This window comes from Salmo trutta, chromosome 30, assembly GCF_901001165.1.
Source record: "Salmo trutta chromosome 30, fSalTru1.1, whole genome shotgun sequence".
NCBI classification, from domain to species: Eukaryota; Metazoa; Chordata; class Actinopteri; order Salmoniformes; family Salmonidae; genus Salmo; species Salmo trutta.
The window spans coordinates 27,375,021-27,393,599 of NC_042986.1; the positions used below are offsets into that span (position 1 = coordinate 27,375,021).

The 18,579-nt window shown below is 42.9% G+C and overlaps 1 protein-coding gene across 4 annotated transcripts in view; it reads right to left on the minus strand.

Moving 5' to 3' along the window:
• LOC115168400 (IQ motif and SEC7 domain-containing protein 1) overlaps positions 1–18,579 on the minus strand; it is a 223,846-nt gene that overhangs the window by 76,974 nt on the left and 128,293 nt on the right. The window contains exon 1 of one of the 4 annotated variants that reach the window (XM_029723641.1): positions 5,488–5,855. The exons of the other annotated variants lie outside the window; for them this stretch is intronic. Coding sequence (XP_029579501.1) covers positions 5,488–5,564 — 77 coding nt within the window. The 5' untranslated portion in view covers positions 5,565–5,855. Of the gene's footprint in view, positions 1–5,487; positions 5,856–18,579 lie in introns of those variants that run through there. 4 annotated transcript variants of the gene reach the window in all.

Genomic DNA, 18,579 nt, shown 5'->3' on the forward strand with positions numbered 1-18,579 from the left:
TCTCTCCACCCATACTGTTCACTACTACACCACTCTTTCCCTCACTTCACCCATACTGTTCACGACTACACCACTCCTCCCTCTCTCCACCCATACTGTTCACTACTACACCACTCCTCCCTCTCTCCACCCATACTGTTCACTACTACACCACTCTTCCCTCTCTCCACCCATACTGTTCACTACTACACCACTCCTCCCTCGCTCCACCCATACTGTTCACTACTACACCACTCCTCCCTCTCTCCATTCATACTGTTCACTACTACACCACTCCTCCCTCTCTCCACCCATACTGTTCACTACTACACCACTCCTCCCTCTCTCCACCCATACTGTTCACTACTACACCACTCCTCCCTCTCTCCACCCATACTGTTCACTACTACACCACTCCTCCCTCTCTCCACCCATACTGTTCACGACTACACCACCCCTCCCCCTCTCCACCCATACTGTTCACTACTACACCACTCCTCCCTCTCTCCACCCATACTGTTCACTACTACACCACTCCTCCCTCTCTCCACCCATACTGTTCACTACTACACCACCCCTCCCCCTCTCCACCCATACTGTTCACTACTACACCACCCCTCCCCCTCTCCACCCATACTGTTCACGACTACACCACTCTTTCCCTCACTCCTTGCTGTCTTGAGGACAACCCTTCTTTTTGTTTCCTTACAACGCACCCTAACCCATCTGGCTGGGACTGCCTATGATCCCCACTGGTGGTGTGTGTGTGTGTGTGTGTGTGTGTGTGTGTGTGTGTGTGTGTACGCATGTGCCTAGTACCTGGGCCCATGTCCAAAAATGACAGAGTTCTCAATAGGAAGGCCAAGCAGGGGGAGGGTTAGCCCCAGTTCAGCAGCTGGGAGAGGCTGTTTTCAGTTACTACACCGGCCTTGCTTGGAACAGAATCTGACCATGTTACTGTAAACTCTCTGCTGGTGTTTCCAGTCACAACCCATAACGACTACATTATTCCAGTGACTGAGGAACCAGGAACATAATGTAGTATTTTTGATTAGGCATAAATAACAGGTTTTCATAATGGAAGAGACTACAGACAGACAGACAGACAGACAGACAGACAGACAAGACAGACAAGACAGACAAGACAGACAAGACAGACAAGACAGACAAGACAGACAGACAGACAGACAGACAGACAGACAGACAGACAGACAGACAGACAGACAGACAGACAGACAGACAGACAGACAGACAGAGAGAGAGAGGGAGAGCCAGAGGGGAGAGAGAGAAAGAGAGGGGGAGAACGAGAGAGAGAGGGGGGAGAGAGAGAGAGAGAGAGAGGTGGAAGCACCTCTTTTAATAGTCTTTCAGGGTCCAGCACTGAATGTTTGCATATAAACAATGAGGAAAAATAGGAAGAGAGAAAGGTCTTTGTTAGTATGAATTTAGAGGCCCCTCCTCTCCCTCCCTCCATATCTCTAATGCAATCCCAAAGGATATAACAGCTACTGTACAGTCGACCCTGCCTTTCTGTATCGGTATACCCTCTTAATTTCTCTATTCCTCTCTCATCACCTATTCTTTTGACCTTCCCATTTCAAGATATCCCTTCCGCATTCTCTGTAATGTCTGTATTCAGCTCTTTCAAGCTCGATCATGGATGGAAGATAATGAAGCAGCACACAGAATGTTCCCCATTGCACCATAATGGACTGAGATATTACTACTCAGTATTCCAATTAGCAATGTTTAGCAAATGTCAACACAATGTTTAGCTTGTGTCAATACCAGAAGAAACGTGATTGACTCAACACCCATCCATCCAGAGTGACGATTGTACCTACAGCTGATGAGAATTCCCAGCAATATAAAGTGACAGGAGGCACTGTTTTCAGGGTAAAATAACTGCTATGCAATGCATTATGGAAATGTCCTCATCCTACGAATACTAATGACCACAGCGTGTGTGTGCATGTGTGTGTGTGTGAGAATCCATTAGGATAGATGTGACAGTGTGACAGGTGCTTCTGAGGGTTCCACAGACTCTGGATCAGTCTACCATGTCTCCAAACGCAGCTTAGTTCTAATTTAGACATCAAACTCGGGCCTGATGCGGTCGGCAACATCAAACCAACTACATGGGTTATGCATGAGCAAAACTCCACATGTAGGCTACGCCTGGGATGTATATCAACATGAAATGTTACTTTAACAGTGGTGAAGTTGCAGAAGGTGAGTTATTAGATTAATGAATGGATTATTATAGTTTTGATTATCACCAGCGAGTACAGATGCTTTATGGTTATGTGGAACATAAAACCCTTTTCTCATTGCTCTTGAAGCTTCAAAATGCATGATATTAGTGTCGGCCTCTTACAACACATCTCTGCGGGGGGGGGGGTTCCTGCATGAAGTGGGATCAGGAAAGCATAAACCAACACAATCCCATAGGCATGTTCATTCCGCCCTTGGTTGTTCTCCTTGAGTGTAGATAATGTCTATTCTGTGGGAGTCAGCTAAACATTGGTATTCTCAACAGCATGGTGGAATCACAGCAGCTGTACTAGAATACAGAACGTCAGCTATCCGCTCGTGACAGGCAGTCAGAGACATGATGAGTATTTATAATCCATGTAGAGGGGATAGGGGAGGATGAATTGGAGTAGGCTTTGTAAGAAGTGTGCGCAGCTCCACCTTCCTATCGAGTAAACTACCTACTGTATGTACAGTGCTGTATATCAAACGCTGAGAGGAAACCCTCTGACTAGATTCAGTAAGGTGACCTGCCCTGCACTTACTTAAAGGCATTTAAAGATTATTACCCACTCCATGTTTCTGCCACTAAGCTGATAACACTGACCTGTGATACAATCATCCAACATTAAATCTACTCTTATAGCTAACACTCCAAGGAGACTGCATGGCAACATGAATAAATCCCTGCCCTGTAATGTGTAGGCTCATAAACCCAGATTCACTACCTGTAACGTGTAGGCTCATAAACACAGATTCACTACCTGTAACGTGTAGGCTCATAAACACAGATTCACTACCTGTAATGTGTAGGCTCATAAACACAGATTCACTACCTGTAACGTGTAGGCTCATAAACACAGATTCACTACCTGTAACGTGTAGGCTCATCAACACAGATTCACTACCTGTAACGTGTAGGCTCATCAACACAGATTCACTACCTGTAACGTGTAGGCTCATCAACACAGATTCACTACCTGTAACGTGTAGGCTCATAAAGACAGATTCACTACCTGTAACGTGTAAGCTCATCAACACAGATTCACTACCTGTAACGTGTAGGCTCATAAAGACAGATTCACTACCTGTAACATGTAGGCTCATAAAGGCAGATTCACTACCTGTAACGTGTAGGCTCATAAAGGCAGATTCACTACCTGTAATGTGTAGGCTCATAAAGGCAGATTCACTACCTGTAACGTGTAAGCTCATCAACACAGATTCACTACCTGTAACGTGTAAGCTCATAAAGGCAGATTCACTACCTGTAACGTGTAGGCTCATAAATACAGATTCACTACCTGTAACGTGTAGGCTCATAAATACAGATTCACTACCTGTAACGTGTAGGCTCATAAAGGCAGATTCACTACCTGTAACGTGTAGGCTCATCAACACAGATTCACTACCTGTAACGTGTAGGCTCATAAACACAGATTCACTACCTGTAACGTCTAGGCTCATAAACACAGATTCACTACCTGTAACGTCTAGGCTCATAAACACAGATTCACTACCTGTAACGTGTAGGCTCATAAACACAGATTCACTAACTGTAATGTGTAGGCTCATAAACCCAGATTCACTACCTGTAATGTGTAGGCTCATAAACACAGATTCACTACCTGTAACGTGTAGGCTCATAAACACAGATTCACTACCTGTAATGTGTAGGCTCATAAACACAGATTCACTACCTGTAACGTGTAGGCTCATAAACACAGATTCACTACCTGTAACGTCTAGGCTCATAAACACAGATTCACTACCTGTAACGTCTAGGCTCATAAACACAGATTCACTACCTGTAACGTCTAGGCTCATAAACACAGATTCACTACCTGTAACGTGTAGGCTCATAAAGGCAGATTCACTACCTGTAACGTGTAGGCTCATAAACACAGATTCACTACCTGTAACGTGTAGGCTCATAAACACAGATTCACTACCTGTAACGTGTAGGCTCATCAACACAGATTCACTACCTGTAACGTGTAGGCTCATCAACACAGATTCACTACCTGTAACGTCTAGGCTCATCAACACAGATTCAATACCTGTAACGTGTAGGCTCATAAACACAGATTCACTACCTGTAACATGTAGGCTCATCAACACAGATTCACTACCTGTAACGTGTAGGCTCATAAACACAGATTCACTACCTGTAACGTGTAGGCTCATAAACACAGATTCACTACCTGTAACGTCTAGGCTCATAAACACAGATTCACTACCTGTAACATGTAGGCTCATAAAGGCAGATTCACTACCTGTAACGTGTAGGCTCATAAACACAGATTCACTACCTGTAACGTGTAGGCTCATAAAGGCAGATTCACTACCTGTAACGTGTAGGCTCATAAACACAGATTCACTACCTGTAACATGTAGGCTCATAAACACAGATTCACTACCTGTAACGTGTAGGCTCATAAACACAGATTCACTACCTGTAACGTGTAGGCTCATAAACACAGATTCACTACCTGTAACGTGTAGGCTCATAAAGGCAGATTCACTACCTGTAACGTGTAGGCTCATCAACACAGATTCACTACCTGTAACGTCTAGGCTCATAAACACAGATTCACTACCTGTAACGTGTAGGCTCATAAAGACAGATTCACTACCTGTAACATGTAGGCTCATAAACACAGATTCACTACCTGTAACGTGTAGGCTCATAAACACAGATTCACTACCTGTAACGTGTAGGCTCATAAACACAGATTCACTACCTGCTCCGATGGGAGCAGCAGACTCAACCTTGCATAGATCCTGCACTAGGTGAAAGGTGAACACCACAATGGATGAGTGGATGTCGAGTCCAGTCACCCTTCCTCTTCTCTCCTCCTAAGCACTTATCAGCTCCAATCCCATTACAGCAGACATCATAAAGTAGACAAGCATTACCAAGAGACCAAGTGACCCAACCAAGTGGCTTGTTTTCTCAGGGAAATCGATTGTTGTCCAGCCAACTCACACACCCCAGAGTAATGTCTCACACAATCACACTTACTGTTAGCACTGTGCCTAAACACTGCTCTGTGTGCTGTTCTTAGTTTCTGTCTATAAAATATCTACACCAATTCATTTCACAGAGGTTTTTTTCATTCAAATTTGGAGTGTTCAAATACGAGCAGGAAGAAAGATCCATGAGCCACAGGCACAAATGAATTACAAGTGTTCCATCCTGCAGAACAAATCGGAAAAACAAATCGCAAAATATCTAGTGTAAAGTCAACTTACCTCTTATGAAAAGTATTGTGAGGCTGTAGACACAACACATGCCAGTAATCCATACAGAATGTCTTAAATTTCCACATTTTTCTGCTCCTAAGTTCTCCTGCAGAAGATCAACAGGGGGCCCCGATAAGGAGACAGCGCTGGTTAGTCCATGGTGCCAGGTGTTGTATGTTCATGTTAGCAGATCCAGTAAACATCATGGCACCACAGGTACTGAACATTGCCCAGGTGTTCAATGTCTGAATCCAGACATGGATCCTCCTCTTCTGGCACACTGTCCTGGTCCTGAGTGGGTAAACTTCTCTGGAGCACTACAGCGCTTCTATGGAACTCCCCAGATTAAAACCGTTCTGGATGTGCGTCTCAAACACCAAACCAGATGAGAACCAGGTCCATCTAAAGTAGTCTTAGATCAGGATCCAGACCAAAATCTATTTGGATCTGTTTGGATCAACTCAGACCAAGTTGAAGTCAGGATCTGCTTAAAATAACTTGTACACTGTAGACTGCATCAGCTCTGTTCAGCTCGTATCCAGGTCACTCAGGCTGTCCTCTGTTCCCGTCCCTCCAGAGCGTGTGTCAGGCTGGGAGTCTGTGGGGAGGCATGGCTATAGATCCACCGGTCCAGAAGATACTGGAGTCTGTGGGAGTACAGAAGCACTGAGGACTAATCCTTCATACACCACACATGCCTCTCTGATCTGATAGACACTGTCTCACTCAGGCTTAGCAATGGGCCTTTTCTTCTTCCTCCTCCTCCTCCTCTTTGGTCGCAGAAGCAAACTTTCTCGATGAAGGCAAGAGATGGTGACTCCTCTACCTCTATCACTCCCTCCCTGTGTCTCTGACCCTGTTCCTTTCCCTCTTTTCCTCCTCTCTGACTTTAAACTCTCTCTTCTCCCTCAATATCTGTACCTTCACGTTCTCTCTCTCTCTCTCTCTCTCTCTCTCTCACTCTCTACTGAAGTGAATTACAGCTACTGCAATCTACATAGATCCTCCCCGAAATGTGCCAATTCTGGTTGCCAGGCAACACTATGGTACTATTGAAACTGCAAATGGAAGCCTGCAGCAAGGACCCTCATTGGACAGACCGGTCGATGGGGAGTGGCCACAATATTATCTACAACTGCACGAGCGTACACCCATGCTGTAATCAGAATAGGCAGAGGCTACAAGTGCTGAATTGTTCAGGGAATAAAATCCTCTAAGGAAGAAGCAGAGCATTCAATGTTGCATATTTGAGCTTTAAACCATCAAGGTCAAGGAGGTGTTGTAGTGAATACAATGACCCATGAATTGTATGAGAGAATGAATATACCTGGTCTCTAAATGAAGCTATTCATGAAGTCATTGAATATCTAAGGTGTGAATGGTTACGTGTGAACAGGAGGTGTGATGGGTATCGGCAGGAAAAAGAAAAACAGGATGTAAATTGAAATTGTATTCATGGAGTGGTTGGAGGTGACAGAGCAATGCCCTGGATCAAACAGCGGCATGTCATCATTATCATCAGCTGAGCATCGACTGAGATTTTACGAACATGGCTTCCCTAAACAAGCACAGGTCTGTTCTCTGAGAGGCTGTGCCAGACTGTTGTACCACCCCATCTCAGGGGCCATGGGAAACAGGGGTACGGATGAGGCCCAGGCCTATCATCATCTCATCATTATTCAACCCCCATCCATCACCATCCCCCATACCCCTACACACACACACACACACACACACACACACACACACACACACACACACACACACACACACACACACACACACACACACTCTCTGGTGATATGTTATTCAGATGAATAACAGACAGATTCAGATAGCATGGTTGTGCCATATGAGACAGAGTGCCTTCAGAAAGTATTCATACCCCTTGACTTATTCAACATTTTGTTGTGTTACAGCCCGAATTCAAAATGTATTAAAAAAAAAATTGCTCTCACCCATCTACACACAATACTCCACAATGACAAAGTGAAAACAGGTTTTTAGAAATTGTTTATTGAAAATTAAATACAGAAATATTTCATTTACATACAGTACCAGTCAAAAGTTTAGATAAACTCATTCAAGGGTTTTTCTTTATTTTTACTATTTTCTACATTGTAGAATAATAGTGAAGATTTTAAAACTATGAAATAACACATATGAAATCATGTAGTAACAAAAAAGAGTTAAACAAATCAAAATATATTTTATATTTGAGATTCTTCAAAGTAGCCACCGTTTGCCTTGATGACAGCTTTGCACACTCTTGGCATGATCTCAACCAGCTTCATGAGGTAGTCACCTTGAATGCATTTCAATTAACAGGTGAGCCTTGTTAAAAGTACATTTGTGGAATTTATTTCCTTCTTAATGCCCAAATAAATGCTTCATAGAGTTCAAGTAACAGACACATCTCAACATCTACTGTTCAGAGGAGACTGCGTGAATCAGGCCTTCATGGTCGAATTGCTGCAAAGAAACCACTACTAAAAAGACACCAATAAGAAGAAGAGACTCGCTTGGGCCAAGAAACACGAGCAATGGACATTAGATCGGTGGGAATCTGTCCTTTGGTCTGATGAGTCCAAATTTGAGATATTTGGTTCCAACCGCCGTGTCTTTGTGAGACGCAGAGTAGGTAAACGGATAATCTTTGCATGTGTGGTTCCCACCATGAAGCATGGAGGAGGAGGTGTGATGGTGCTTTGCTGGTGACACTGTCTGTGATTGATTTAAAATTCAAGGCACACTTAACCAGCATGGCTACCACATCATTCTGCAGCGATACGCTACCCCATTTGGTTTGCGCTTAGTCCCACTATCATTTGTTTTTCAACAGGACAATAACCCAACACATCTCCAGGCTGTGTAAGAGCTATTTGACCAAGAAGGAGAGTGATGGAGTGCTGCATCAGATGACCTGGCCTCCACAATCACCCCACCTCAACCCAATTGAGATGGTTTGGGATGAGTTGAACTGCAGAGTGAAGTGCTCAGCATATGTGAGAACTCCTTCAAGACTGTTGGAGAAGCGTTACAGGTGAAGCTGGTGGAGCGAATGCCAAGTGTGTGCAAAGCTGTCATCAAGGCAAAGCCCTGTTAAGTTAGATGGGGAGCAGTGGCAAACCGCAATTTTCAAGTCTTTACACATATTTTCGATGGGATTCAAGTCTGGGCTTTGGCTGGGCCACTCAAGGACTTTCACATTCTTGTTCTGAAACCATTCCAGGGTTACTTTGTCTGTATTCTTTGGGTCATTGTCCTGTTGGAATGTAAATCTTCACCCCAGTCTAAGATCGTTTGTTCTCATCAAGGATTTGCCTGTATTTGGTTCCATTCATTGTTCCCTCTATCATCCCTATAGCATGATGCTGCCACCACCATGCTTCACGGTAGGGATGGTGTTAGATGGGTGATGAGCTGTGCCTTCTCCAGACAAAGCGCTTTGCATTCAGGTCAAAGAGTTACATTTTTGTCTCATCCGACCACTGAATTGTTTGCCTTATGCTTTCAGAGTCTTTCATGTGCCTTTTTGCAAACTCCAGGTGTGCTGTCATGTGCCTTTTTCTCAGGAGTGGCTTCCATCTGACCACTCTCCCATTAAGCCCAGAGTGCTGTAGAGTCTGTTGTCCTTCTGGCAGGTTCTCCCATCTCAGCAAAGGAACACTGTAGTTCTGTCAGAGTGGTCATTGGGTTCTTGGTCACCTCCCTGACCAAGGTCCTTCTTGCCCGGTTGCTCAATCTGGTCTGTATGAGTATGGGTAGTTCCATATTTTTTCAATTTCCCAATGATGGAGACCACTGTGCTCTTGGAAACTTTAAACACTGTAGAAATTGTTTTCTACCCTTCCCCAGATATATATCCCTCATCACAATTCTATCTCAGAGATCTATGGACAGTCCCTTGGACTTCATGGTATAGTTTCTGCTCTGACATGACCTGTGAACTGTGGGACCTTATATAAACAGGTGTGTTCATTTCTAAATCATGTCCAAACAAGTGAATTGGCCACAGGTGGACTCCAATCAAGTTGTTATGACATATCAAGGAAGATCAAAGGAAACTGAATGCTCCTGAGCTCAGTTTGGATTGTCATATCAAAGGGTTGTGAATACTGATGTAAATTAGATATTTCTAGAGCTGACCCCATTTAGTTGGCTGAATTATTTTGGGTCGAGCAGTAGCAAATACACTATATATACAAAAGTATGTGGACACCCCTTCAAGTTAGTGGATTTGGCTATTTCTTCGGTGTATAAAATTGAGCACACAGCCATGCAATCTCCATAGACGATCATTGGCAGTAAAATGGCCTTACTGAAGAGCTCAGTGACTTTCAATGTGGCACCGCCATAGGACGCCGCCTTTCCAACAAGTCAGTTCATCAAATTTCTTCCCTGCTAGAGCTGCCCCAGTCAACTATAAGTGCTATTATTGTGAAGTGGAAATGTCTAGGAGCAACAAGGCTCAGCCGCAAAGTGGTAGGCCACACAAGCTCACAGAACAGGACCGCCGAGTGCTGAAGCGTGTCCTCGCTTGTAACACTCACTACCGAGTTCCAAACTGCCTCTGGAAGCAACGTCAGCACAAAACTGTTTGTCGGGAGCTTCATGAAATAGATTTCCATTGCTGAGCAGCCACACACAAGCCTATGAGTGGTGTAAAGCTTGCCGCCATTGGACACTGGAGCTGTGTAAACGCATTCTCTGGAGTGATGAATCATGCTTCACCATCTGGCAGTCCGACAGACGTATCTGGGTTTGGTGAATGCCAAGAAAAAGATACCTGCCCGAATGTATAGTGCCAACTGTAAAGTTTGGTGGAGGAGAGCCTGAAGTCGAACCCGGATCTCTAGTAGCACAGCTAGCACTGCGATGCAGTGAAGGGAAATCTTAACACTCCAGCATACAATGACATTCAAGACAATTCTGTGCTTCTAACTTTTGGGCAACAGTTTGGGGAAGGCTCTTTCCTGTTTCAGCATGACAATGCCCTAGCGCACAAAGCGAAGTTCATACAAAAATGGTTTGTCAAAATCGGTTTGTAAGAACTTGACTGGCCTGCACAGACCTCAATCCCATCGAACACCTTTGGGATGAATTGGAACGCCAACTGCAAGCCAGGTCTAATCGCCCAACATCAGTGCCCGACCTCACTAATGCTCTTGTGGCTGAATGGAATCAAGTCCCTGCAGCAATGTTCCAACATCTAGCAGCAAAGGGGGGGAACAAAGGGGGGAACAACTCTATATAAATGCCCATGATTTTGGAATGAGATGTTCGACGAGCAGGTGTCCACATACTTTTGTAGTGTATATATTTTTTTTTTATGGCACACGAGACACTTGTCTGATTCATGTATGTCTCACTGAACTAATCCATTACGGAGGCCACGTGATGCAACACCAGTATCACTAGTAGTACATTTACCCTTAATTGGTTATGGTCATTTCTGTTCATGTTTTCAATATATTATCATTACAGTCTTTTACCGTTCTCATTTTCGGAGTGAACACTGTTTGCAGACCGCACAACCTAGGCTACTCTTGTGAGGAACAAGTTTAGGTTAATTTCATTCCATTTAAGAGAGTTGTCAATTTATTAATTGTCTTTTATTTGTAGCGCTCCTGTCAATCAATGTTGAGTAAGGACACGCACCTGATCATGCATAGAAGTATAGTAGGCTACCTGGCCTGCATGTCAATCAATGTTGAGTAAGGTCACGCACCTGATCATGCATAGAAGTACAGTAGGCTACCTGGCCTGCATGTCAATCAATGTTGAGTAAGGTCACGCACCTGATCATGCATAGAAGTATAGTAGGCTACCTGGCCTGCATGTCAATCAATGTTGAGTAAGGTCACGCACCTGATAATGCATAGAAGTACAGTAGGCTACCTGGCCTGCATGTCAATCAATGTTGAGTAAGGACACGCACCTGATCATGCATAGAAGTACAGTAGGCTACCTGGCCTGCATGTCAATCAATGTTGAGTAAGGTCACGCACCTGATCATGCATAGAAGTACAGTAGGCTACCTGGCCTGCATGTCAATCAATGTTGAGTAAGGTCACGCACCTGATAATGCATAGAAGTATAGTAGGCTACCTGGCCTGCATGTCAATCAATGTTGAGTAAGGACACGCACCTGATAATGCATAGAAGTACAGTAGGCTACCTGGCCTGCATGTCAATCAATGTTGAGTAAGGTCACGCACCTGATCATGCATAGAAGTATAGTAGGCTACCTGGCCTGCACGCAAATGTAGACCTATAAATACTCCCATTTGGGGATCTGATATTATTTATGATTGTCTTAACTCACCAGCACTGTGGCGCTTCTCAAACAAATGTTTTCTTCACCTAAAACAGCAAGTAAACAAAAGTCTGTTTTTACATCCATTGAGAATGACAATAGTTCCTCAAAGTAGCCTATTTGAAAAATCTTTTGATAATCACTTGGTGTTAAAGGGGAAAAAAATGTAATGCTCTGATCTGGGGGAAACGTCATAAAATAGGCCTACCTGTCACGACTCCCACTGAAGGTGGCGCCCCCTCCTGCTCGGGTGGCGCTCGGCGGTCGTCGTCACCGGCCTACTAGCTGCCACTGATTCCTTTTGTTTTCCCCCCTTTCCGTTATTGTTTGCACCTGTCCTCAGTTGGGTTGATTAGCGGGGCTATATTAGCTAGTTGGCCCGCCTGCTCTTCGTGCGGGATTGTTTCTCTGTGTGTTGCTTGTTTACGAGCTGGATGTATTTGGCGCTAGTGCATTGTTTTGCGCTCTCTGAGTTTTGTCCCGTGTTTGGGGCACTTTGATTTTGTGTGCGCTCAGTTCGCTATTTGGGGTGGCTGGTGTTTTACCATGTCGAGCATTAAAGCTATCACCCTTATCGCTGTTTCCTGCGTCTGATTCCTCCTCAACTACGCCCAAGCCTTACACTACCTGATTACTTCTTATCCCTTGTGCAAATAGCCTACAGCTGTGTCTGTCAGAAGCTCACTGGAGCAGGAAACTCTGAGGGCCCAGAATATTTTATACAATGTTGTAAGTTTGCTAGCCGAGCTTGAGGCCGGACCAATTAATAGTTGATACAATGGTTTGAAGTTCGTTGACAGGCCATGTGTAGCCAATGTGATTTATAGGATATTTATTTTATCAGGATATTTTCTACCTGCAGGCTGCAATGTTTTTATTTGTTGGCTTTATTTAGGCTATTTTTATATAGTTGGCAATGGCAATAGAAGTTGGCAAAGGCAATAGAACCACATAATGATTGAGATACGAAGACTCTTATAAATAAAATGAAACTGTTACATGAAAATGTGCATATGAAAATCATAACTGGCACTCAGATCGGTAGAAATTGTAAGATAAATTGGCACTTCAAATGGAAAAGGTTGCCGACCCCTGGTGCAGCCTATTACCAGCACCTTCAGGAGCGTAATGGCAGAATCTACGAAGACCAGCAGCAGATGGAGGACCATGCTTAAAGCATCAGACAAGCACAGCAGCCTACATATAGTTGATTTTATTAACACATAGGTTGTGTCTATATAGGGAAAAAGAACAGACTCTCAGTCTACCAAGATTTTGTTTTAGTCGGGGACAGCCCTAGATATTTCTGTATTTCATTCTCAACAAATAAATACAAAATAAAAATAGTCTAAAAACATGTTTTCACTTTGTCATTATGGTCATTATTGTGTGTAGATGGGTGAGAAAACGTTCATATTTAATCAAGTTTGAATTCAGGCTGTAACACAACAAAATACAAAATGTGAAATAAGTCAAGGGGTTTGAATACTTTCTGAAGTCACTCTGGGTAAAGTGTCTATTAAAACCGCTTAGATGTACAGTGCCATGCAGAAGTATTCATCCCCCTTGGCGGTTTCCTATTTTGCATTACAACCTATAATTTAAATAGATTTTTATTTGAATTTCATGTAATGGACATAGACAAAATAGTCCAAATTGGTGAAGTGAAATGAATAAAATGACTTGTTTCAAAAAATTGGAAAAGTGGTGTGTGCATATGTATCCACCCCCTTTGCTATGAAGCCCCTAAATAAGATCTGGTGCAACCAATTATCTTCAGAAGTCACATAACTAGTTAAATAAAGTCCATCTGTGTGCAATCTAAATGTCACATGATCTGTCAAATGATCTCAGTATATATACACCTGTTCTGAAAGGCCCCAGAGTCTGCAACACCACTAAGCAAGGGACACCACCAAGCAAGCGGCACCGTGAAGATCAAGGAGCTCTCTAAACAGGTCAGGGACAAAGTTGTGGAGAAGTACAAATTTAGGGTTGGGTTATAAAAAAATATCTGAAACTTTGAACATCCCACGGAGCACCATTAAATCCATTATACATTTTTTTTAAGAATATGGCACCACAACAAAGCTGCCAAGAGAGGGCCGCCCACCTAAACTCACGGACCAGGCAGGAGAGCATTAATCAGAGGCAACAAAGAGACCGAAGCTGCAAAGCTCCACAGCGGAGATTGGAATATCTATCCATAGGACCACTTTAAGCCATACACTCCACAGAGTTGAGCTTTACGGAAGAGTGGCCAGAAAAAAGCCATTGTTTAAAGAAAAAAATAAGCAAACACGTTTGGTGTTCGCCAAAAAGCATGTGGGAGACTCCCCAAACATATGGAAGAAGGTACTCTGGTCAGATGAGACTAAAATTTAGCTTTTGGCCATCAAGGAAAACGCTATGTCTGGCACAAACCCAACAACTCCCATCACCCCGAGATCACCATCCCCCACCGTGAAGCATGGTGGTGGCAGCATCATGCTGTGGGGATGTTTTTCCATCGGCAGGGACTAGGAAACTGGTCAGAATTGAAGAAATGATGGATGGCGCTAAATACAGGGAAATTCTTGAGGGAAACCTGTTTCAGTCTTCCAGAGATCTGAGACTGGGACGGAGGTTCACCTTCCAGCAGGACAATGACCCTAAGCACACTGCTAAAGCAACACTCGAGTGGTTAAAGGTGAAACATTTAAATGTCTTGGAATGGCCTAGTCAAAGCCCAGACCTCAATCCAATTGAGAATCTGTGGTATGACTTAAAGATTGCTGTACACCAGCGGAACCCATCCAACTTGAAGGAGCTGGAGCAGTTTGCCTTGAAGAATGGGCAAAAATCCCAGTGGCTAGATGTGCCAAGCTTACAGAGACATACCCCAAGAGACTTGCAGCTGTAATTGCTGAAAAGGTGGTTATGCACGCTCAAGTTTTCATTTCTTGTTTGTTTCACAATAGAAAATATTTAGCATCTTTAAAGTGGTAGGCATGTTGTGTAAATCAAATGATACAACCCCCCCAAAAAATCTATTTTAATTCCAGGTTGTAAGGCAACAAAATAGGAAAAATGCCAAGGGGGTGAATACTTTCGCAAGCCACTGTAAAGTCCCATTTTAGGGGACATGTGTGGTTCTGGTCCTGCTTCCGACCGACATTTACCCCTGGTTCCCTTGGACACAGGGTATATTTTCTGAGCCTGTGTGACATAGATGTGAAATCTGAAACCACTTAAAGCTGGGATGTCCCTCCTGCCATTTCATTCACTCATCTGACTGTCCATCAACTCCTGGCTGAAAGCCACTGACAAAGAACATGCCTGCAATCGTTTCATCGTAGCCCAGCAGGAGAGTGGTTTCATCACGGTACATTCAGCACATTCAGAGTTCGATTTATCTAAAATAATTGATAGATTTTAGCCTCTTCAGGATATCCTACCACTGGGGGCACCACAGCGCATTTTGGAAAAAATGTGTTCCCATTTTCAACGGCCTACTAATCAAACTCAGAAGCTAGGACATGCATATACTTATTTTATATGGATAGAAAACACCCTAAAGTTTCTAAAACTGTTTGAATGGTGTCTGTGAGTATAACAGAACTCGTATGGCAGTCAAAACCCCGAGACTGATTGAACCAGGAAGTGGGATTCTGAATTGTGGACTCGACTTCACAGCCTTCCCTGTAATTCACAACGTGAAAAATCGATAATTGAGCACTTTCTAGTGCTTCCACTAGATGTCCCCAGTCTTTACAAAGTGTTTTGAGGCTTCTGCTGTCGAAACTCAGTGAAGGAGACGATGTGGCAATTGGTCACAGTAGGAGGGCCATCAGCATTGTGACGTCGGCGGCCGGTCTACCCCCACCTTTGGAAACGTTTTGAAACACAATGAAATCGTCCCACTCGAATCTTATTGGCTCTCTTGTTGAAACAGGCCCTGAAGATTAATGTTATACAACATTTGACATGTTTGAACGAACCTAAAGGAGGGAAAAAAGTCATTTTTCGTTAGCCAAGTCCTGCGCCCGTATCAACATTTGGATACAGACTTCGGACGCGCTAACAACAGCAAGCTAATGGAACATAAAGGATGGACTTTTTCGACCGAAAATACATTTGTCGTGGACCTGGGATTCCTGGAAGTGCTTTCTGATGAAGACAACTAAAGGTGAGGGATTATTGACAATATTATACAAGATTAGATGTGATTTTAGGTTTTCTAGCTCATTTTCTGAGTATCGCATCCCCTTTTATCTCAAAGTGTGATTACCCTGTAAAGTTAATTTAAAATCTGTTATGACGGGTGTTTTCAAGAGATATTCATCTATAAATCTTAGATTGACAATATAAAATAAAAAAATAGTTTTCGAATAGTAATTTATGAAATTGTAGCACTGTTTCCCGGGACGCATTTTATGGGAAAATAGTTAGTCAACGTCAGGTGCCGATGTAAAATGCTGTTTTTATATAGAAATATGACCTTTATTGAACAAAAGAATGCATGCTGTGTGTAACATGATGTCCTAGGTGTGTCATCTGATGAAGTTTGTAAAAGGTTAGTGCTGCATTTAGCTGTTTTTTGGTTATATGTGATGCATGTGGTTGGTCGGAAAATTCAAATGATGCTACTTTTACCATGTACTCCTCTAACATAATCTAATGTTGTGCTTTTCCTGTAAAACCTTTTTGAAATCGGACGACGAGGGTCGATTCAAGAGAGGTGTATCTATAAAACGATATGAGACAGTCCTATATTTGAAAAAAAATATATATTGAATTTCGTTATGCTAATGTTGCTAGGAGTTTTTCGCTGGAAAATGATCCCGCTAACGGGATGAGACGCTCAAGAAAAACACTTTCTGTTTGTCATAGACGGACAAAATGAATATGAGATGAAAGGCGAGCTCCTAACAAGGTCAGGAAGCCATGCTCTCTGAGATGTTCACAGGGATGGGGGAAGATGTTTTGATCAAGAAAGACCTTCAGAATATATGCACATTTTCTCTAACACTAATAAATATTTTACAGTTATAAGGAAGGTGAAATCTTATAGTTAGTCATTTTATAATGTGATTATACTATATTTAGAAATAATATAAGTCATTTCAATCCTTACTCATTCAGTTTTGTTGAATAGGAAATACATCATAAAATATTTCATTTTATCATATTTGTACTGTGTACTTGAGCTTGTGTACTCAAAAGTGATTACACCTCAGCAATGTATAACTATTCTTACAAGAACATTTTTTCTGAATATGCAGCCTTACTAATTATTGTTTATGGCCCTCGTGATAAATACAAACTTTTGGGGATTACGTAGACTACATTTGATTACATTTAACTGGATGAAAAACAATATTAACTAGTTATTAGATACGGCACACCTCAAACTACTCCAGACTGACGGAACATAAAAAAGAGATTAACATAGAACATGGAAAGTCAGAACTCTTTGCTGGTTGAATGACATCACTCACACCTCTGACCATCACTCTTTATGAGGCATAACCTTTATGACAAAGACATTACATTATCCCAGAACAGCTATCTCACTGCATAACCACCAAGTTTAAAGTCAAGGTCAAATTTCCAATGGATGGCATGGTGTTACATTAACAGTGCTGTGTGTTCTGGAGACCAGCCAAAGACACCAACATACTCTAAGAGCCAATGAGGAATCACAGCTGAAAGCATTCATCAGCGTGAGACAAATACTGCTTCTTTATGGCTATATCATCATTGTGCTGTATCAATATGAATCTGCTGGTCCAGCAAAAGGAAAGTCGGTAAAGGGCACACAGTGGTATCAGTTGAGCCATCAATCAGAAAAAATGTGCTGATACAGAGAGCTGCTTGACATGCTCCAGCACCGAATGCGGTCTGTTACTACAGACTGATATGGAGCCTTACCGTAGTATGACCCTCACTCTATTTAACATTCCTAGTCAATCACTGATACTCAACCAGGTCAATCTCATCATGGCATCCAGTTGTCCGCTAAGAGAGAGATTTGAATGTGAAGTCAAACAAATAAAGAGAAATGGCCCCCGGCCAGTGCCCTGTACGTCGAGAGGCAGCCTACATGTCAGCACTCCAACATGGGGTAGGGTGACCCAGGAGAGGGGTCTGGCTTCAGGGGTAGAGGGGGAGATGAGAGATGAGATGCAGTGGTCAATCTATAGAAGTTGGAATGCAACATGGTGGAATAAAGTGTAGAGAATGTGTAAGAATAAAGCAGGGAGAAAGAAAGGGGACGATGGTGAGTTAAGGAGGGATAGAAGGATGCAGTAAGAGGAAGGAACAAGGGGATGTGATTATGGATGGCTGCTAGAGGTTTTACGATGGCTACCTGTGAGCAGACTCTCATATTAATCATATAATGATGGTGTTTTCATCAGCCTGATCATTGCGAAACAAAAGAACAAGGTGACATATCAGTGTGTCCCTGAACAGTGAAAGACAATTTGAATGGTCATGCCTTAGAATTGCCCTCCCCCTAGTGGCAGCTAGCTAGCTCTAGTCTTCTGGCAAATGTGGACGGCAGTACACAACATTTCCTCCCCAATTTTATTCAATTCAGAAACATAATCACACACACAACATATACTAGAAAACAATATTTATTCATATCTCATTTCAATACAAGGGGGCCCTACAATTGGAACACTTGAAGGCAATTCTTTATGATAATCCCAAGCAGTTTGCAAATATGAGCCTCAGAAAAGGCAATCATGCACTCAGTTGTATTTCTAAATCAGAAGAAATAGATGCTGTGTATG